This window comes from Talpa occidentalis, unplaced genomic scaffold (genome assembly GCF_014898055.3).
Source record: "Talpa occidentalis isolate TD23 unplaced genomic scaffold, MPIMG_talOcc4v2.1 talOcc4.3, whole genome shotgun sequence".
Taxonomy (NCBI): Eukaryota; Metazoa; Chordata; class Mammalia; order Eulipotyphla; family Talpidae; genus Talpa; species Talpa occidentalis.
This window is the reverse complement of record NW_023603184.1, coordinates 149,527,154-149,548,310: the sequence shown is the minus strand read 5'-3', so window position 1 is coordinate 149,548,310 and position 21,157 is coordinate 149,527,154. Positions and strand designations below refer to the sequence as shown.

General features: G+C 56.7%; 1 protein-coding gene across 3 annotated transcripts in view; it reads right to left on the bottom strand.

Moving 5' to 3' along the window:
• AGAP1 (ArfGAP with GTPase domain, ankyrin repeat and PH domain 1) overlaps window positions 1-21,157 on the bottom strand; it is a 357,631-nt gene that overhangs the window by 94,992 nt on the left and 241,482 nt on the right. For 2 of the 3 annotated variants that reach the window (XM_054700176.1, XM_037522170.2), the window contains exon 12: window positions 15,150-15,308. The exons of the other annotated variant lie outside the window; for it this stretch is intronic. In XM_054700176.1, the coding sequence (XP_054556151.1) occupies window positions 15,150-15,308 (159 nt within the window). The remainder of the gene's footprint in view (window positions 1-15,149; window positions 15,309-21,157) is intronic. 3 annotated transcript variants of the gene reach the window in all.

The following is a 21,157-nucleotide window of genomic DNA, read 5'->3' as shown; positions in this document are numbered from 1 at the left end:
GGGTGAATTTCACTTAGGACAACATTATTAAAACACTGTATTTAAAGTAGTTACCGGGTGACAGGCGGGTAGCAGGTTGGATGAAAAAAATGCTCCCCAAATCCCAGGGCAAAGGAGCAGATCTCAGGAGACCAGAGTTTTGTTTTCACCTACAACCTGTGGTTCAGCTGTCTCCTCCTTGCAAAGGGGCCTGCAATTCCTGATACCCAGCAAACACTCAGCTCTGAGGGGGTGCGGAAGGGGGTAGGAACCACCTGGTCCACGAGGGGGCTGGCGGGAAGCATGGTCACGATGCCCACCCAGGATCCACCACTGGGTTTGAATTGGCATCAAAGGAGAGAGTCTACGAGAAACAAAGACCTCCCCCCGCCCCCAACTAAGGTACTCAGATGAGCCTCCTTAGCAGAGTGACATCTGCCTGTGGTGCCGGGGCAATCCCAATTTATGCCCGTTGCCCAACATAATTAAGAACACATCGCTTCAAGTGAACTGACGCTGCGTCACGGAGTTTCAGGTGTGAGTCATTAAACATCAAGTGTCTACACCACGGAAGCGGGAGTCGTTCCTGTGGGCCTGAGGCCATGCTGCCCCTGCCATCGGCCCTTTAACGCACCCGCCCCTCCCTCTTTCTATGTATGTATGTTTACTTATTTATTTATCTATCTATCTAGTTATGTATTTATGCATGTAAGAACTGGGGCATAGCTTGTAAGTGCAGGGGGTGAGAGGATTCACCACGGACAGTGAGGAGCAGAACAGGCGGATCCACTGAAACACACTGCTGAGGGGAGCAGCGGGGAGACAGGAGAGGTCTGTTGCACCGTGGGGTCAGCTCCCTGGCTGGGATCGAACTCAGGCCGTAGCAGTGACAGCGCTAAGACTGAACCCCTAGGTCCCCAGGGAGGCCCCCCACCCTCGCACTATTTCAACATGCCGTCATCAGTCTTAAGCCCACTATGCAATCATTTCCCAAAAAGACAAAATAAAGTTCAAAGGAAATCTAGTGGCTGCTCTGGGTGAGCAAGCAGATTCATAAAATGGAAAAGCCACTTTGGAAACCTGCCCTCAACTTTTGTGCTCTATGCCACGGAGCCTCACGAAGATCATGACAACCTTAAGTGCATGCGCATGCACGCCTGTGACACACGTGCACACGCCCATTCTCACACACACCCTGCGATGGGTAAATGCTGGGAAAGTTTGTGACATGACAGATAATTTCAACTTGCCTGAAAATCTGTCAAATATCACACTTGGGGATAACTGTCTCCACGGCTCACCCCATGGATGAAGACACCATGAATAATATCTTCATTCCGAGCCGTGGACCAAAGATCATTTCATTTCTGAAGTGTTGTGTAAAGCCTTTTTTGATAATTTAATAATATTGGCCAAATGAGTCACTTATTTGGTCTTCTCCATAAAAATGAGAAATCATTCGGAATGTAATCTCTAAAATTAATGATGGTGTTTAAAAACTGAGATTAAACTTACTTCTGACAAAAAGCAATGAATAATTCAGCATTCACTCTAAAACATTCCTTTTTTTTTTTTTTTTTTCAAAAAAGAACTGACTTCATTTCCACCACAATGGTTTTATCATGTTACTTCTCCCAGGGTCTTGGAGTTTGGGCTTTGTCCTGGCAAAAATAAAATAACATAAGTGGTTGGAGATCCTGAATTGCATTTGCTTTGAGCACAGAGCATTTTCTTTATCGTGGCTAAAATTTTGTCAATATAGTTCAATCAGATACTACGGTTGATCTTTGGGGAAATTGCTGTAAAATAAAATGAAAGATAAGATTGTGTTCCAAAACATAATAACTGACATTTTTCTCTTTTTCCTTAAGCAGAAACCCCAGCCCCCTGTGGCTGGCGGAGGGTCAGCAGAGGCTGCAGGAGACCCAGCTGAGGAGTGGAATCTGCCAGTCGCTATTTATCAAAGCAGAGCTCATTCCCATTCTCCCCTACTGCTGCCTTTTATCCCCTGGGGTGAGGTTAAAAGAACCGACTACCCACCAGCCTCCCCAACAAGGAAGGGGCCTCCTCCCAGCCTGGGGGCACTGCCTGCCCCCTTTCCTCGGGAATACATTTCCTTTCGCCTCTCCCCGCCCCCCTGCAATAATCCACGATTTTCTCTGAAACTGCACTCTGGCCAAGTGTCCCCGCCCCCCGCCCTGGGATGTCCCCCAGGCCAGGCTGGGACTGTGGCTCCCACCTCCTTTCAGGATCCCATGGTTGCAGGGGCGGAGGAAATGGAGCCACCCCAGGGGGGAGGCTTTCCTGAGGGGCCCTGGGCAGGCATGAGACTGGAAAGAGATGCTCACCCCAAGTTTATCTGCTCCCACAGCTTAGGCTGGGCATTCACTGCCCCCCACTTCCCACAAACTCCAGCCCAGAAATGCCTCAATTCCCTGAGGTTCCCACCAGCAGCCCCCCCACCCCTGCACCTCTCAGCAGGCCTTGGGGGCAGCGATGTGGCTATTTTTAGCATCTTCCCTGATTCCTGGCTCTGGCAAGGAGGGAAAAGTCTAGGTACTTTCTTCCCTGAAATTCAAGTTCGTTTTCTAATTCGAGATGTCAGGACCCCTTTCCACAGGAGCGGGGTCCCGCCTCCTGCAGGCCTTTCCGTCCCGTGCGAGCCGAGGCTCTGGCCTCGCGACTGCGGCTGGCGGGGGCCGAGGACGCCGGGGCCGCGCGGGTGCCGCTCTGGCTCAGGAGGACGCCGAGACCGGCGCGGGGGGCTCGGCCTCACGGGTGTCTGCAGGTGGCGCAGAGATGGGGCCGCGGGGTGTGCGGGCAGAGGCTGCCTGGGAAACCGCCTTGGAAACGGGGGTTCCGGCGGGCCTGTTCCCCTGGGAAGGGCCAGAACAAACGGCGCTGCAGAGACGCAGTGTGGGGGCGGCCACGACGGTCACGGCAGCTTCTGCCTCCTGGGCACAGCGCAGCCCTCCCGCCGCCCTCGTCAGCGTCGCTGCTGCAGCTCTGACCACGGCACTGTCCATGTTTCCGGGAAAACTTTAAATATGCGATTTCAAGGAAAGCCGGGCCTGCCGCCTCTGCCCTCGCGCCTGGCACTTCTCCCAGGCCAGCCCGGGGGGCCGGGCTCCGGGGGCGCGGTGGGCCCGGGAAATCCAGGCAGGTTCCCCCTCGTCCACGCGGACGCCCGCGCTCGCCGGCAGGGCACAGGCTGCGCTGCCTCCTCCGTGGGCACCTCGTGAGCGTGGATGCCCACCGCCCGGTGACGTCTGCCCGCCCGGGGCGGCAAAGGACCCGCAGGCCTCGCGGGGTGTCACGGGGCGGCTCTGCCCTGAACGGGCCTTCCCACAGGGCTGTAATTTCCCCCACGGGTGGCCCACAGGGTATGTGGACGGGCCTGGGGTGTCCTGGCCCTGGCCCCGGCCGCGCTGCCGCCCCCTCACCGCTGCCGGCCGCTGGGCCTGCCAGCCCCACTTCCCGCAGCCGAGGGCACGCTCCGCCCTGGCTTTCTGATGAAGCAAAGGCTCGGGCTGAAGGAGTCCAGGGGAAAATTCTCAGGGGTTCCCGGCTGACTCGTGCTCTCTCCAGCACTAAACTCACACTTGAAAACAGCTTGACTTCAAACATTTTCACGTGAATCATACGTATCTGCGGCGGGGAGCCGAGAAGAGAACCGGGGGGGGGCAGTGAACACCTTGGCAGCCCCCACCTGTTCACACGGGGCACTTCCACACGCCTCCCCCCAAGGGTGTGGCTGGGCAGCGGGCCGGGTCGTGCCCCCGACTCTTGCCAGCGGTGTGAGCCAGGGCAAGGGACCCCATTCCCCAGGCTCAGCGCTCACGTGTGCCAGCGAGGGCGGCAGCAGCACCGCCTCGGGGGGGCACCAGGGCGACGCAGTTATGAGCTGGTCACACCTTGGTACAGAGCTGAGGGAGCTCACAGGTGGGTGCTGACTGCGCAATCCCCTTGTTGAGGCTTAGGGACTAGAGGGGGAGCCAGACCGAGCCCCACGGAAGTTTCGAGTCTAGTGGGGCAGGTAACGGATAGGAGAGACCCCCAGACCTGCCTGGTGTGAAAGGGCGGTCAGCCCAGCTGCCCCAGGTGGGCAGGGAGGCTGCAGAAACGGGCTGGGATGTGTGTATCAAGGTGTCTGGCAGACGTGGCGCCCATTCGCTGCCAGCCCTTCACCCCAGGACCTCATGCCCTACACTTACAGCTGCGCAAGACTTTCAAGACAGCAGCATTCCACAATTTTAAGGGAAAATGGAATATTGTTTGGAAGGACAAATAATTTCCTTAAAAAGGGCTGCACAGGGACTTGTATGAACAGGATCCTTGGCTCCCAGTGTTATCAGCGCCCCGAGGAGGGCGGCAAGGACAGCCCAGGTGTGCGGCGGCTCAGGTAATAGCCCAGGCCTTGACTGCTGGAGGTGGTATTGGCGGATGATAATTTTTCCAGAATATGTGGCTGGCTGGCGCGGTCACTGGCTCCTGACTGATGCGGGCTGGGCACCCCCAGACTTCAATCCCCTGCACCCGCCCCTCCCTCAGAGATGGTGAAGTGGTGTTTCTGGCCACGGGCTTTCCTGGACACCAACGCCTCCAAGACAAGCAGCTGTCGGACAAAAGATATCTGGCTGTTGTTTTTTGGGGGTCAGGGGGTTTATTTCACTTTCTGCGGTAATGCAAAGCTCAAGAGGAAACAAACAGGGTCAACGGATGGTTGAAGGTGGAATTTCCAATTTTGGAAAACAAGGCTTAAAATTTCGAAGTACCCGAAGCGTTCTGTTTTCCAATTATACTATATATGGAAAATATTTCTAAAGCAGTAATGCCTACCTCGGGGGTAATTTCAGATTCTGGCTAGGGACCACTATTTCTTTATAAACACTACTAAAGAAAAAGAGCATCCATCTAAGAAGATCCCTGGCAAGGCTTTGAGCCCGAGTCAGGCCTCCGGACAGCAGCTGTCATTTAGAGCTGAATCTAGAACTACGGCCAGGCGGGAAATCAGGTGGGAGCTGAATGATTTATTTATTAGTATTATTAATCCCCCAAAACTGTATTTTAGAGGTAATTACAACTGTTGTCCACAAATAAGTACACATTTTAAGTGATTCTGAAATATACAGAGAAACATTTCTTTGTCAATGTAATAACTTTTAAAATCCCACTGCAGAAATAATGTAGTAATTAAAATAGCATTTATAACTAAATATGTTTAAAGTGTTTCTTCATATAAAAAGAAAATTTTAAGTCATTTAAAATAACCATCTGTTTCCTCAAGATATAAAATTTTTAGTACCATTGTATAATTAATTTAATACAGTTTTCTGTTAATAATCTGATCTGTCAGACAATAAGGCACAGATGTAGTGAAAGATACAGTCACTGAAAGAAATTTAAGAATGCAAAGCCAAAGTCATACACAAGGACTAAAGGAGAAAATAAATAGAAGGTTTGAGGATTGTGGTCAACCATGAACAGCTGTCAACTCTCTTACCAACTCCATCCACCCACCCACCCATCCAACCTCTTAGCTCGTCCACCCTATCTACCTACCTACCTGCCTACCTGCCTACCTGCCTACTGACCTACCTACCTACCTGTCTATCTATCTGCCTATCGACCTACCCACCAACCTCCATTTAACCATCTCACAATTATTTGTGTTTTGTAATTACTCTTCATGCCCCACTCTCATGTCTGCTCCTCTGTTCTTCGTACTGAACATTTTAAGTCCTTTAGGAACATCTTTCAACAATTGCATATAAACTGTACAACAGGAGTGAGAGGACTGAAGAGATTTAACCAAGTTTAATCCACTAAAGGGGAAACAGCTGGATTGGGGTTTCTTAACTACCTGACTCCTGGTTGTGGACCAGAGCAAAGCTCAGAAAATCAAAGGGAATATTTTCCTGGCCCCAAAAACTGTGAGAAAGAGGCCTATGCTGCTTGAAGATACACAATGCTATGAAGTGGGATGTTCTAGCGTTGCAAAGACAAAAGACTACCCATTTTCTTTCCAGATGGAGAAACAGCATATATATTTGAGAATCGTTGTATACTATGCTACCTTATAAATAGTAAATGATACTTTCTACCTTTCCAAAAAATTACCTGAAATTGAAAACTGACATGAAAACTCTAGGGGCCAAAAATCATTAAAAACACTAAGTAACCTTTATTATAATTAGTCTTTTTTCCTGGTCCCTTATTTAGGTTTTCTAAATTCCTGCGATGAGTGAGAACATCCGGTATGTTTCTTTTTCTTTCTGGCTTATTTCGCTGAGCAGGATCCCTTCCAGCGCCATCCATGTTGTTGCAAATGGCATGTGTTTATCTTTTTTGAATGCTGAGTAATATTCCATGGTGTATATGGACCACATCTTCTTGATCCAGTCATCTATTTTGGGGCATTTGGGTTGTTTGAAAAGCTTAGCTATTGTAAACAGGGCTGCTATAAACCCAGGGGTGCAGGTGCCCTTTTGAATGATGATTCTGTGTCCTCTGGGTAAAGTAAAATCAAAATCAACAAGCAGCTATAAGCCAGAAACACACTGAGGGGGAGGGGAGGAGGGATTAGGGTCAAAATAAGGGGGGTGGGAACTGTATGGGGAATATAACCAAAATGAAAATGCATACATTGTGCAAAAATGAAAAATGATGTAAAAAATATATAAAATTAAAAAAGCATCAACAACACTAAGTAACCTTACAAAACTGGCAGCAGCTGTGACATCTAAATCCCGGGGCTGCTGCGCTGAGGACCACGAGGAAGGAGGAACCAAGAAGGCCGCAGGGGTGGCAAAGGCCGCGTTTCAGAGACCCCCAGACCTGCCTGCATGCAGGTGCCATGCCCCCAGAGGACCCCACAGGACGCGACAGTCAGCGCCTGAGGTCACACCACTCTGCTGCGGAAGCCCTGGGGGTGCAGCTGCGCCGGGCTTGGGTCCACGCCTCTGTGGGCTCCTGGGTCTGTCCTCCTGGCCTGGCTTGGGCCCTGCTTCCTCCAGCTGTTTCCCGGGACCCCGCGCCCTGCTCTGGGGCACGTCAGTCTCGGTCAGCTCTGCCCTGCACGATGTCTGCACGCCCTCTACCCGTGAAGCCCTTCTGGGCACCTCTGCCGGCTGTTCTCTGGGCCACTTGCAAATACGCACTTGCTGAACACGTGCACGGAAAGAGAAACCCCCCGCCTTCAGTGCCACCTGACAGTGCTGGGTTGCGCCGGCTCCTACGAGCGGGTGTCCGGTGCAATGCCGCTCTGGGCACCCTCGTCCGCGGCCTTCGTCTCTCCACGCCTAGGTTTCCACATCTCACTTGCCGTGACCCATGTCCTCTCCTTCCCCCTCCAGAGGCCTGGGGGCCCTGTGCGCCCTGCGCCACTGCTAGGGTTGGTGGAGGGCTCGGGACAAGTGCACACCTGGGGGTAGGCGGGGAAACCTGTGCTGAGTGACAGGTGGGGGGCCGGCCGCGTCGGGTCAGCCCACCCAGTGTGGGTTTTATTTGAGTTCCTGAAGCAGGTCAGGGTCACCCAGCACGGACTCAGCGCGACGCTCCTAACCATCACGCCTCGGGGTGCGCTCCAGTGGGCGCTCTTGGTGCCCTCCCCACCTGCTCCCTTCTGCACGTGGCAGCTCTGGTGAGGGAGCAGCGGGGGTGTGGACCACCTGGGGCAGTGGCAGGCCACGGGGAAGCTGGTTCATGTCTGTTTTTAATTGAGTTTGCTGGATTTTAGGGAAACCAGAATGAAGGCAGGTGAAGTGGGACTAGGAGGCAGAGCTGAGGGGAGCCGGGGGCACAGAGGGCATCGGGCCACATGCTCTGGGCAGGACCCAAGAGGCAGCCACGGGGCGGGGCCCTGGGTGGAGGCTGAGGAGACTCACAGGCAACTGGCTGGTGCCAAGGGTGGGCCAGACGGTGGGACGGCGGTGGGTCGGCCATGCAGGATGAAGGGGGCCTTCTGCTCTGAGTGCACGGGTGGGGCTGGTCCCGGCCTTCCAGGCGGGCTCCGTGTATTTGACGGGGAGCCTGCTGGAGAACCCCACTGGCACAACTGGTTTGCTAAACCTGAATTCAGGGTGTTGGTCTCTCAGTCTCCACTTGGTGAGTTTACTTCCATTTTGTAGCCTCTAAATCTGGGGGTGTCAGGGCACACTCAGTGGGTGTGGTCTACCCCAGGGGCACATGGGGCAGCCTGGAGCTGGGCATCTACGTCGCCCTCTGCCTGGGTTTCCTCCTCGGACATGTGTGCCTGGCCCATCGTGAGGCCAGCAGGACCCCATGAGCCCGGTGGTGTCGCCCTCTGCCCAGGGATGGTCTGTGAAGCCGAGCGGGGCCAGTTGGGCCAGGCACCCCGGGGCGGTCAGGAGGGGAAGCCTCTCCCCGTCTTGCGGGATGGCTCTTACTTGGCTTCCTAGGGTGTGAGGCGTGCCAGGGCCGAGTCTTCACGTCCCCGTGGGTTGCTCGCCAGAGGCATGGCCTTGGGGGTCATTCTTTGTGCAGGGGTGGGGCGTCTACCCACTAGGTCCCTGCAAGCACCCCCACTGTGTGATAACCCAAAATGTTTCCAGACGTCACACAGTGTCCCCTGGGGACAGCACAATCACCCGTTTGAGAACCACTGTCTGAAGATACCGAGGGCCAGAGGGGCTAAGAGACTTGGCCCGGGCATTAGTTGGCAACTGTGTCCTCCTGGCCATCCCCTGAGCCATTCTAGACTTCTGCCAGGGGAAGTGAGAATGGACGCTGGGTTCTGAGATGGGGGCTGCCTTCCCCAGTCAGCACCTGCTGCTAGAAATAGCTGAGAGGAAGGAGCTAAGGAGAGGAGTACAAAGTACTGACATTCTGATTGGGAGGAAAAAAATACACCTTTTACCCCCTGCGGTCAGCTACCCTAGGAAGCTTCTGCTTTCTGCGTGGCCACATGCAGAGAAAGGCAGCCCGGCTCTGAGCACAGAGGGACCCGGGGTCATCCCTCTAATGAGGACGACCAGCCTGGCGCGGGAGCCCAGTGTGGGGCTGGGAGGGAGGCCGGCTGGGAGAGCCGAGAGCCCGTGGGCTGTTTGCCGCTGCGGCTAGGCTGCGGGTTGATGACAAGCCCCAAGGAGGGGCTCGGGATGCCCCCGAGATCTGGGAGGGACTTCTGAAAGGGAAAGTTCGGGACAGGTGAGAGGAGGGAAACTGCACGTTTGTGTTCTATTTCCCTAAAAAGCAAGCTCTACAAAAACAATTTTTATGACACCGTCTTAATATGAAGCATTTGCTTCTCCTTAAAAAAAAAAATGGCGGAGGGGAAATTATGAGCTCTGGAATTGGACAGTCCTGCGTTTCGATTTTAGCTAATGATTAGAGTGTGATCTTAAGTTTCTTAGGCTTTTTGAGCCTGAGTTACTAACAGGGGTGAGGATTCTCAGGAAACTATTAGGTGTCGAGCTCCTAACACAGAGGCAGCTGGCAGCAAAGGTAGTGGAAGCAAATGGCCTTTTCCTTTCCTTTATTAAATTCCTCCTACAGGGCCTCCCCTGGTGGCGCAGCGGTTGAGCACTGGGCTGCGAAGCTGTCTGCAGCCTCTGCAGCGCCGGTTTGATCCCCGGCCACTGGCGAGGGTCCCACATGGCGCGCAGACCTCTCCTGCCGCCCGCTGCTCCCCTCAGCAGCGTGTTTCATCAGTCTGCCTGCTCTGCTCCCCACTGGCTCTGGTGAATTCTCTCACTCTCCTGCGCTTCTGACTGTACCCGGTGCTTGTATAAATAAAAAAATTAAAAACCTCCTACAAACGAAGTCTCCTGGTGGGACAGTGTCACACTACTACCACCTGCTGGTCACACGCCGGAATTGTCAGCATACTCCCCAAGAGGCACACGCTCAAGCTAAAAATATGAACCCACAGCCAAAGGGCACACGGCTGAGGCATGCTCCATGGTCTCGAACACAGGTGTGCTGAGCCCTCTCCCCCGGGACTACAGAAAGAGAAGCAGCGCAGGTGGATGCCCACCAAAGCGAACCTTGTGTTTCTAGTCTGTCATTACTGCAGCCAAGGGAAAACGGCCATCCCAGGAAAACACATTTAAAAGTCAGTAAAACTCTAGTCCAGCGCCAGGACTGGCTGCCTAGGACCCAGAGTCCAGCAGGAAGACCCGGGGCCACGGTGTCGGAGGCCTGCGTGCACACACACACTCTCCGTGCAGAGGCGGGAACGGCGCATGTGGCTGTCCCACTGGACACTGACCAGGCCGGGAGCGGCAAGTGGAGCAGACTGGGGGTGGTGGTGGGACAGAAATGTGTACGAGTCCTTTGAAGCGATGCAACATGGTTGTGACGGCCAGCCGGCGCCGGTGGAAGATTAATGGTTGCGGGGAAGCAATCGGGGAAAGGGGTGGAGCTATGAGAACAGCCTGACAGTTGGGGAGGGGGGGGGGCTGCCACAGCAACTGTCAAGGCCCTTGGCCTAGGCAGGCCTGCCAGCGTCTGAGACACTAGAAACACGCAGATGAGCATCCGGGGAGCCGGGCACTGGCGCCAGCTCTCAGCACATGTGTGAGCCATGGGGCAGCGCTCTTGCCTCGCAGCGAGACAACAGGCCAGGGGCTACAGGTGACCCCCAGGGCCCCTGGCTACCGAGTCATGCTAACTCTTGGCTAACACTTCTAGAGAGAATTACCTATAGCTGAAAGGATTTATCTAAGTAAATAAATAAGTACAGGTATTCGGTAAGATTCAAGAAATCCCTGAGCCAATAGCTGTGGCAGAGATAATTGTTCTGAATCTATCAATAAAATCAAGCTGCCCCTTCATTGACTGCAAACACCAATTTCTTTCACCGGGATTATAAGTTGTCTGCGGGCGCCCTGCCGCCGTCACGGTGATAAACAGTTCCGACCACAAGAGGCTCTGACATGGAGATCAATTCCAGGTCCATAAAGAATCTGCACAAGGGGTTCCAGGACAGGGATTTACAGCCACTGGTTTTTATTCTCTCTGGCTGCAAAAATTACTTCTGTCAAACACTTAGGAGAGTGAGGAAAAATGTAAAAAAATTAATTTTTCATGTACTCCTGGAGAGGCCTTTTTCCACGCAGAAGTGCAAGATGAATATGTTGCTGCATTTAAAAAATTACGCCGAGCAGCATGTGGTGCTGGGTCCAAGAGGGACCCCATCCTCAGAGCGGCTCGCAAGCCGGCAGATGGCAATTTGCAATCCTGCGCGGGGCTGTCTGGATTTCCTCTAAGGGCAGACGCGGGCCTGATGTTAGCAACGCCAAATTACATTAGACACTTAATTTTAAACCTCAGGTACTTAAATGTAAAACCTTACAACAGGCGCAGTCATAAAGCAGTGGGGCATTCCATTTCTCAGAATGGATTCTCCCTGCCTCCCCCCTCAATCTAACCAGAGCCTCCCGTTATGCAGTTTGGCACAAAGATCACCACAAAGTAATCTAGCTAATTAGGCGTTGCTCGCAGCTGCTTAAAAGACAGAAGCCCCCCCAGGGTACCCGTGTCCATAGGGGAGGACTTTGAAAAGTTCCCTGAGCCAAAGTCTTAATTTAGTGTGGACAAGGCGGCGGCGAAGGCTGCGGCTAGTATGTCTACAATAAAAGTGTGTGTCCACAGGGGGCACATTCACCAACACGGGAGGGGGGGCACTCGGACTCAAAAGCCCCTGGCTTCGCCCCGGCCCCACCGCGAACACCATGTAAGCCTTTTGACATTCGAACCAGAGACTCGAGGGAAAAGGATGAAATGATTAAAAAAAAATGAGGGTGGGGGCCTGCATCAGCTGCGGCTTGAGGAGGAGGAGACGGCAGAAAAGGCCTCATCGTGTTTGTTTCTTTGGGGATTGTTTCCCGAGCTCAGCAGGGCCCGGCGAGGCGCACGCCGAGGTCTCGCGATCCATTCGCAAATGCGTGTTCTTGAGGTTGGCCGTCGGGTCCTGGGCCCTGAGGGTCATTAAAAATCACTGGACACCGGATGGATGAGTCGGGGCGGAGGTGGCGTGGCCAGAGGAAAGCCAGGGCGCGGCCCCCCGGCGGGCGGGCAGGCAGGGCTTCTCCGTCCCGGGCTCCTGGGAACACGCAGCGCAGGCCGGCGCGGGGTCCTGGATTCTGCGTTTCCGCCCACTTCCTGCGGCTGGCAGAGGCCCCTTGGTCCACGGACCACACTTTGAGAAGCAACAATTCTCATGACGCGATGCTCGGAGGACGGGTGGGCGAGCCCCGGCCCTGGGTATGATACACTAAGGGGCACCCTCACTGCTGCTGTGGGCGGGAGGCCTGGACGCGGCACGCCCAGGACGAGACACTGACCCTTCCGCTCTGGGGCCCCACTCCGGGCCTGGAGGCGGAGCTAACAGCAGCACCAGAGGGCAGAGGACACGACCCGCACAGAGCCCCGGATGGCACCGGCTCTTGAGTGTGCACGGCCCCGTTCCCCGTCAGTCACTGTCCTGGGGACGGTGCCGTCATCCCTCAGGATGCAGGCACGAGGGACAGCCATTCAGAACCAGGGAATCATGTCGTGAGACGCCGCCCTCAGGATCTCTGCCAGCTCAGGTGCGGGCTGCAAGTCTGAGAAGACGGGAGTCCGTTCTGCAAGTCCGTCCTCTTTCTGCACGTCCCCCTCCCTGCGGCCCCTCATGTCACTGCACTTGGTCCGGCGAGCACCTGTCACCTCACGGTGATACCTCGGCTGTCCGTCCCATCCCCTGCCCCAGCCCCCCACCAAGCCTCCCGAACCCGGCCAGGGCTTCCCCTGAGGTCTGGCACTGCACCGACCCACCCACTGCCGTGAGCGCCGCTCAAGTGCCCATCTCTCCAGGGGGTTTTCCTCGCTGCAGCCCGCGGTCCTGAGGCCTTCTGCACACTTCCAGCCTGGCCTCCTTCAGGTCTCCACACCCACGCCGGGAGTGCGCCTGTTCTCACCCTTGTTCAAGCTCAAGCCCTGTGGTCTGGGGGCCCTAAGGTGCCCTTGCGCACCCACAGGTGATGCCCTAAGAGATATTGCTCTGTGGGTGTTGTTGGATAAGTGAACTCCTCAGGCTTGTCGTGCCACCGGCCTCTGTGGCCATCACCTGCAGCCTTGATCCTGCTGATGGAGGAGGCCTGGGGCGTGGCGGGCAGCGGGCCTGACTGTGGGCACCTGGGGCAGGGGAATGCGCAGCATGAGTGCGCCCACCTGAGCCGGAGGGCAGTGCTATGAGGGCAGCGTCACTCAGATGGACGGCGGCTCCGAGAGGGTGAGCTGTGTGACCAGAGGCCAGGCCAAGAGAGAACGCCTGGGAGAGCCCAGTGAGAGTGTAAAGAGTCCCCGGGGTTGGGGCGCACCTGCCCCCCTGGCTGCCCCAATACAAGTGGACAAGTGGAGCTCGGGGCGGGGGCCTGGTCTCAGGAGGGGATACCCACGTCCACGCGTGTGGATCGACACAATCGATTCTGTGGGAAACCGCAGATGCCTTGTGACAGGGCCAGGGCCCTCCCGTGGGCACCAGAACCGGACACGGCACCCCGACGGCAGGGTGGGGGGGCTGGCGGCTTGGGCGTCTCCATCAAAGCCGGAGCCATGGACAGAGGGCCAGGCAGACGGCTCCTTGCCGGGACAGAGAAGAGGGGGCTCGGTGGTCCCTTCCAGGAACTTCTCTCCTTCCCCATCTTCCCAAACACACCCCCAGGCACACAGAACAGAACCCGCGGAGCTGAGCGGGCTGTGGGGGCGACCCAAGGATGCTGGCCACGCGGGGCTCTAGGCAGCGGTGGCTGGAGAGGAGGGCTCGGCCAGCATGGAGGGGGCCTCCCAGCGGTGGCCACGGAATTCGCCCGGTTGGACAGAGCTTGAGAAATAAATCGCCGAGTCTGGGGCCGCTGCACCTCCTTTCAGAGGCATCGGCAGACACGCGGCTACAGAAGCCACGGCCAGGAAGGACACGCCAGGAAGGACACGCCAGGGAGGACACGCCAGGGAGGACACGCCAGGGAGGACATGCCAGAGATACGCTCTGAGGCCAGGGGTGAGGCCGCCGGGGGGCTCTGCCGGGGAGAAGGCCCACTGAGGCTCGGGGCAGGTGGGTGCTAGAGCCAGCCAGGCGGGGCATGTCGGGCTCATGGCCCGCACCGCCCGCGGTGGGCTCTCGCGTCTCCGGATTTCAGGTGAAAGGCAGCGGAAGGCCTTGAGGAGCACAGAGAGCAGGGGCGGGGCACCGCTGCCTGCCAGGCGCCTTCTCCCAGAGGCGGGGCTGCCAGCACCGGCGCTGCTGTGTCCCAGCCCGGGCCCCGGCCCTGTGTCACCACTGCTCGGGCCTCCTTGATTGACTCAGCTTCCCCGGCTCCCTGGGTTTGGACCCGTCAGTCTCGAAGGGTCCCGAAGGCGGCGAGGAGCGTGGGGACACGAGGATAGGGGGGCTGTTGACCCAGAGCGAGCGTCCTGCCGCAGCAGCTGCCGGGCCTACGGGCCTACGGGCCTACGGGGAAGACCTGACGCCGAATCTTTTAATTAGGACGAATTATGCTAAAGTTGCTCTACAACCTGGCCTGACAGATGACACACCGGCGGGGAGTCCCTTAAACACCGGTGCCCCGGCCAGCGACAAAACGCCCCAGGCAGAGCCGTGGCCGCATCGACGCTGCCTGGCCCGGGACCCACAGACCTGTGGGCAGCTCCTGCCGTGCGGGGCGCTGAGCAGCGGCCACGTGCACCAGGAAAGGGGCGCCCCAGAAGGCAGTGGGTGCCCCAGGAGTCTTGGAAAGCTGAAACGGGAAACGATGGTTTTCGTTTGTTTTTTTTTTTGACAGAATAAGCCATCACCTCGCTCTACAGTCTGAAGCGTGTGATGGGGCGGGGTGCAGGCCGGGTCCTGGCGGGAGGTGATCGGGGCTCCCATTCTCACTATTTCTCTGTTCCCTGCCTCCCTGGCCTGTGACCAGGCTGAGCACCTGCCTGTGTGTGGCCTCAGCTTCCAGATCGCTCGGGAGGGGGTAAACACCTCCTCCTCCCTGCGCCCAAGAGGGCGTGTGTGATGATGGGTGGAGGCCCAGCGAGGCCTGCCTGCTCTGCGGACGAAGGTGCGACACGCGCCGCCTGGCTGGTCCGCGGGGGGCGCAGAGAGCGGGCGCCGCGCCGGCCCTGGCTGCGTGAGGACCGTGAGTGGCCGCGGGTCCGGGCAGCACCTCTCTTACCACTGCTGATGGCCGAGTTTGCAATGACCGTGGCCTCGCTCCACTGGTCGGCGCTGGAGACGGAGTATGAGCGCTGCTGCATGCCGTCCTGCCGGCTGTTGAAGGACACCAGGCTGACGCCGCCGGCCACCGGAGCCCCGGACGCACTAGTGACATGCCCTAGGAATAAACAAGTCAGGTGAACACCTCGGCGGCGACGCGGACCCCAGAACCTGCACGGGTCAGCCTGAGGGGCCTACATGCCTGCGCGCCCAGAGCGGCTGGGCTCTGAGAAGAGGAAGCATCGTACGAAACAGGATTCCAGAGAGAAAGGGGTGCGGTGCATCTTGTGGGGCAGGGACCCGGCGCCTCCGATGACTGTGCACAAGGGAGCCTGAAAAGGCCACTGGATGCACCGTCTCTGGATATAGGCGGGACAAGAGGCTCACTTCTGGGAAAGCAACTGCTGGGGAGGCCAGCAGCGGGGCCCTATGAGGCCCTACGAAAAACAATCAAGGGAGCAGGACATGATCCCCAACTGGTGTCAAGTGGTCCGAGAAGATGATTTTCAAGATGAGGCTACACCTTCTGACCGACAAATCAAAGGTGCTGAAGCAATCTGGATTTACCTTGAAAAACGAAAACCAGAATACCATGTGACCCAGCAATCCCATGCTTGGTTTCTGTCTCAAGAATGTGAAACCAGCAACATAAACCCTGTATGTTCCACAGTATCCACAAAAACATTATTTACAATAGCTAGGACATGGATGCAGGCTGAAAGTCTATCAAAAGACAAGTGGGTCAAGAAGATGTGGTATGTCCACACAGTGGAGTACTACACAGCCACGATAAAGGATGAGACGTGGCCATTTTTAACAAAATGGAGTTTGAGAATTATGTGTAGGGAGGCAAGTCAGATGATAAAAACAAATGCTGGGCATCTCCACAGCAGAGAGTCTGATGACATGAAACACTCTGAAAAACCAGTGGACGTTAACAAACATCCTGAGGGCTCGGAGGTTAAGAGGGAGGAGGGAGGGACAGAGATGGTAGTAGGGGAAAAACTCAAAATCAAAATTCCTAGATGAGCCATCAGAAGAAATGCTAGTTCTTGGATCAGGGGAAAAGATCGGGCAGGGGAAAATAACCTAGCGAATCCCTAGCACACATGAACTGTGCTGACAAATGAGCCCCTGGGATACTTAATGATTTGCGTCAGTTACCCAGCATCAAAATGAATGATCTGGTCACATAATTTTAGACTCAAAAACATAACTAAGTGTTTCCCCCCCAGTCCAGCCAAACGCCGCTTGCTTTGTTAGGGGGACGCTTTCAAAGGCGCTTGGTTTCTTTTTGTTTTTAAACTTTCCTGCCATTATTTTTTCCTTAGAGCAGATTAAGTTCTAAATGTTCTACATGGAAGGTTTTCACGGTACCGGGTTTTAAATAGACAGACTGTGCTAGTAATTCCCAAACCTCGCCAGGTACTAAAGAGACACATAGAGCTTTTAAAAAGAGACTTCAAAACACTCAGACTGTGACCCGGGTGTGGGGTGGGGCGATCCGGGTGAGCACCCCGGGGTGGGATTTGGGATCCCTTACACGCCAGCCAGGGCGCTGCAGTCCCACACAGCACCAGAAGGTTCATCCTCATCTCCTAAGCTCACAGGTAAGCAACACGGCAAACGGGCATTTACCAGATGGAGGACTGGGCTGTAAAAAATAAATTTCTACCTGAAAAGTGATGCTGATTTATGCTGATATTTGCCCTGGGAACATTCTGGATGTCATAAGGGGAACTACCCTAGGCTGGCCTAGCCGATTCAGAAACAAGCCAAAGAGATCACCTGAGGGGAGGCGCGGGGAAGCCACTGGTCTTGGACCACAGCAGCCCGGGCCGGAGCAGGGGGTAGGTGCAGACGCTGGGGCTCCACCCACCACCTGCTTTCTAGCAAGACCCCAGGTGACAGGTGCACACATCAGGTGGCCTGCTGGACAGCTCAGACTGACCAAGACAAACACCAAGCCAGCAGCTCAATGCTAACACAAAAGCCACTCAAAACCACCCCCTCCCACCAGGGGCTCGGGTCATCCGGTGCTCCCAGGAAACACGGGACTGAGGCCCGTCCTCACGGCGGCCAGGGGAGGCATCATCTCCACCATACTTTCAGGGTGCCCTGCCCTGTCCTCTGGGTGTGGGTTTCCTCGACAATGGGGCATTACAGAGCCCAGATGGCAGGGCACCCAGGAGGGCCTGTGTCTGCCCCCACCTTCCTGCCATGCCCTTTCTCTGCCCCAACCCCTCCTCGGTGGGCAGCCATGCGGCTGCATCCAGGAACCCAGGCTCCAGGGCCTCTGGCTCCCCACCGGGCTCGGTGGTGGGAACGAGCAGGTGTGCGGAAGGGGGAGGAACATGACACAGTATCTCCCTGGGCCCCGAGCGGCCGTCTGGGCTGGCAGCCCCGTCTGCTGGAGGCTCACTGGGTAACCCTTACCCTGCTGGGCTGACCGGCAGTTGACACCTCGGATACTCCCCCAGGTCTGCCTCTTTCTGCCGCATCTTTGTCCCTTTGTAAAGAAACTCTTCTGCACTCAAAGGGTGGCCTGGGTCTCCTCTTCACTGCGGGGACTGTGGTCCTGCACGCCCACCAGGGCTACAGTGGGGATGGAGGGCCCTCTCTTCCTGGGGTCCCGAGGCCCTTTTCTGCTTTATCACGAGTACTCCTAGCTGACACAGGCTTCCGGACACCACAGACGTGCTTACAGTGGGCGGAGGGGAAGGCACGGATGGCCGAGTGGGGTATGAGGCCAGTGAGAAGATCAACCCAAGACCCCACTGCTACCCAGGCCCCGCCCATCCTGCCTGCAGGGACACCTGCTGTTTGGGGACATGTCAGAATGATTCTTTCTCTCCCAACAGTACCCCCCGACACCCAGACAAGTCACTTTCAGGACAAACGCTGTCCATCAGGCTTCCTTTCATACCGGCTTTAGAACACAAGGTCGAAACACCCCTTAAAACCAAAAATAAATTCTTTGGAATAAACTCACTGTCAGCCTGACTCTGGGGTCCAGTGCCACCCGCACTCAAGCCCACGGTGCCTTCCCCTCATTCTCTGTGAGGTGTGGCTCCCCAAGGACACACCCTCTTTAAAGGCAAATGGGACTGTTTCTGTGTGTCTATCACCATCCACTGGCAGCAAAGCTCTGGAAGGATCCTGGCCCGGGGCTCTAAAGTCTGCGTCGGGGCATGAGGACCAGGATGGAGAGCTGGCCCGGGCTGCAAGTTCTTCCTCAAGGCCATAAAGCTGGCTCCCTAAATGAGCACTAGGGTGCACTGCATGCGCGCAGGTGTGTCCATACCTGGGCTGGCCCCAGGCCTAAGCCCCCAGCTGCTCATCAAGTAAGGTTTGAAGCACCAGCCCTATATGTAAAGCTGCTGGGGGGGCAGCTCTAGGGCTTGGCTCCTGGGGGTTCTCGAGAAAGCAAACTGGGACCTCTGGTGGAGAACCTTCTGGTGCCCCACGTGCTCCCGGTGTCTGCAGAATCCTGCAGCGAGCAGATTCTCAGAGCCAGCCGGCTGGGGACGTCTCCTTGCCCCACCCACACCCAACTCCCAGCGGCTGGGCTCAGCGGAAACACCCTGGCCCCAGAACCTCGCCCAATGGGCCAGTACGAGGCCACTCAGGCAAAAAAGCAAACTTCAAGCCAGCTCTGTAGTCTCGTGGCCTGGAGTCTGGGCCGGGTGGGCAGTGACATCGTAAACGTAGACTGAATTTGGGAGATTTCATTGAAAAAACTGTGATTTCTGCCATCACTTGAAAAATGAGACACCCCAGCAGCCCCGGGCAGTGCTTGTGTGTGGAAAGCCAAGGCGGACCTGAACGTTCGGGCCCCACATGGGGAGGCAGACGACACACACCGGCCTCGCGCCCACCCCACGTCACGCAGGCCCTGCCTGCCGAGTGCCCAGCCTCGCCCGCCGGTTACACAATCTGCCCACAGTAGGCACAGGGGGTTCTCATCGCAGCAGCAACACATTTCTGTGTTTCTCCAAGAGGGTAAGTAAGCCATTTTACTTGTCCTCATCCACTTCCTTTCAGTTCCCGTCCAAACTTTCTGAAAGGCAAAGCGCGAAGGGCTAAGCGTCGCTGGGACGCAGGCGGTTTCGCGCCAACACGGCAGCTCCAGCAGGGGAAGGGGAAGGGCGAGAGACAGTGTTTCTTCCCTAAACATGTCGTCGAAGGCCCCGGGCCAGCGCCAGGCTCTGCCCGTGCACACACGGTCACTGTGGGGGTCCCAGCTGAGCCGGCCCCAGTGGCATTTGTTCACCGATTGAATCCACCCGTGGCAGAAACCAGCCACCCCAGGTGTCTCACCCGCACGGGGCTGAAATCTAACGATGGCATCTTCCGTCGGTGTCCGGTGCCGTGTTATGCACACACCCCAGCGAAGGCTAAGGGGTGATTTCCTTTTCGTTCCCGAGTAAACGTCACCAGTGAACTGGCCAGTCACGCTCTGTGTCCAGCCACATTCGACCTGGGTGACCACACGGGGCTCTCGCCCCTGAGAAGACCCCCCCGCCAGGAAAGGAGACCCTAAGGTTAAAGCCACTTGCTTTCCTCTTAGCGCACTCTAGGGCTGCAGCTTTCCTTGAGTGGTAATTCACTGCTCATTAATAAGTTATTAATTACGGCTAATGATCTGCAGTTCTCGTTTGGGAAGGAAGTGCAGGATTGGGCCTGATTCCTGAGAGCTGAGCTAAGACAGGACCCCCCGAGACCCGGCTCTGGACACAGCCAGGCTCCGCGGGGCACGGGGAAGCAGCATCGGGCTCGCTGGGCTCTGCGGAGCCGGGGCAGCGGGCACACAGCTGGGGGACTGCCAGTGTGCTCTGGGGCTGCTGGACTGTCCGCTGAATCAGACTCCCACACTGACACCTGATTAGCTTGAAGGAGTGGCTGACAAGAGGCCGGAGCTCTTGCCGCACAAACAAAACATGTCAGGGGTGAAGGTGGGAGGGTTCCCAAGTCACCGGAGCCCCTAGCAGGGGCACGCAGTCCCCAAGAAGCTTGTGACACCCGAGGGGAGAGGGATGTTCTTATCCTTCCCCTGCAGGTGACCACCCACTCACAGCCGGTTTTGCTAGAGAACTTGATGAGTGCTGCTGCACGATACGGGGCGCAGGCCTGGGGTGGGGGAGCTCTGAGCACCGGCTGACACCCCTCTCTGCGGGTGTCCATCTCGCCCACCCAGCCCACTGCTGGTGGACAGCTCCATGGGCTTCCGGGCCTTGTCGTCCTGGAGCTCCAGGAGGATCTGGGCAGTGACCAGCGCCAGGCAGAGAGCCTGTTTGTCCCCGGGCCACATTGTTTGCTTCCTGGGAAAATAATTTCCCCTGCCACGGCGAAGCATGGACAGGCTTCCTCGCGTTGCTGAAAGGCCGGGGTTGCCACACTCGAGGGTCTCCTGTCCCGTGACCCACAAGGGTGCCGGCGTCACCGGTCCTGGAACCAGCACAGGACGACACTCTGGCCACTTCACAGCCACGAGACGCTGCCGCTGGTCCTGACAGAGCCTCAGCCATCAAGTCCCTGCCTCGCTGCGTGGGCCCCCCTTGTGCTGGGCACAACGAGGGACAGAGTCCGGTTCTCAGGGACGTGACAGTCTAGAAGGTGCCGTGTGGCCAGGCCAAGGCTGCAGGGAGGATGCAGGACGCAGTGGGCTCACTTTCCATGCTGGGATGGCAGCCGCGTCTCCGAAGAACAGTGTGGGAAGGGGGCACTGCCCTCTCTTGGGACAGCCACGCTGCCCTTCCGACGGCCCTCCTGGCTTCGGGCTTTCCTGGGCCGGCCCGGCACGCCCGTCTCCTTCCTGGGGCTCCTGTCCTCTCACCTCCCTGCAGACTGTCCTGCAAACACGCCCCCGGGGAAGTGTCCAGGACGTGCACAGCAGCAGCATCAGAATGGCCCCAAGCTGACGTGGCCGACTGTGCCCCCACAGGCTCCCTGCGGGGTCCACGCAAG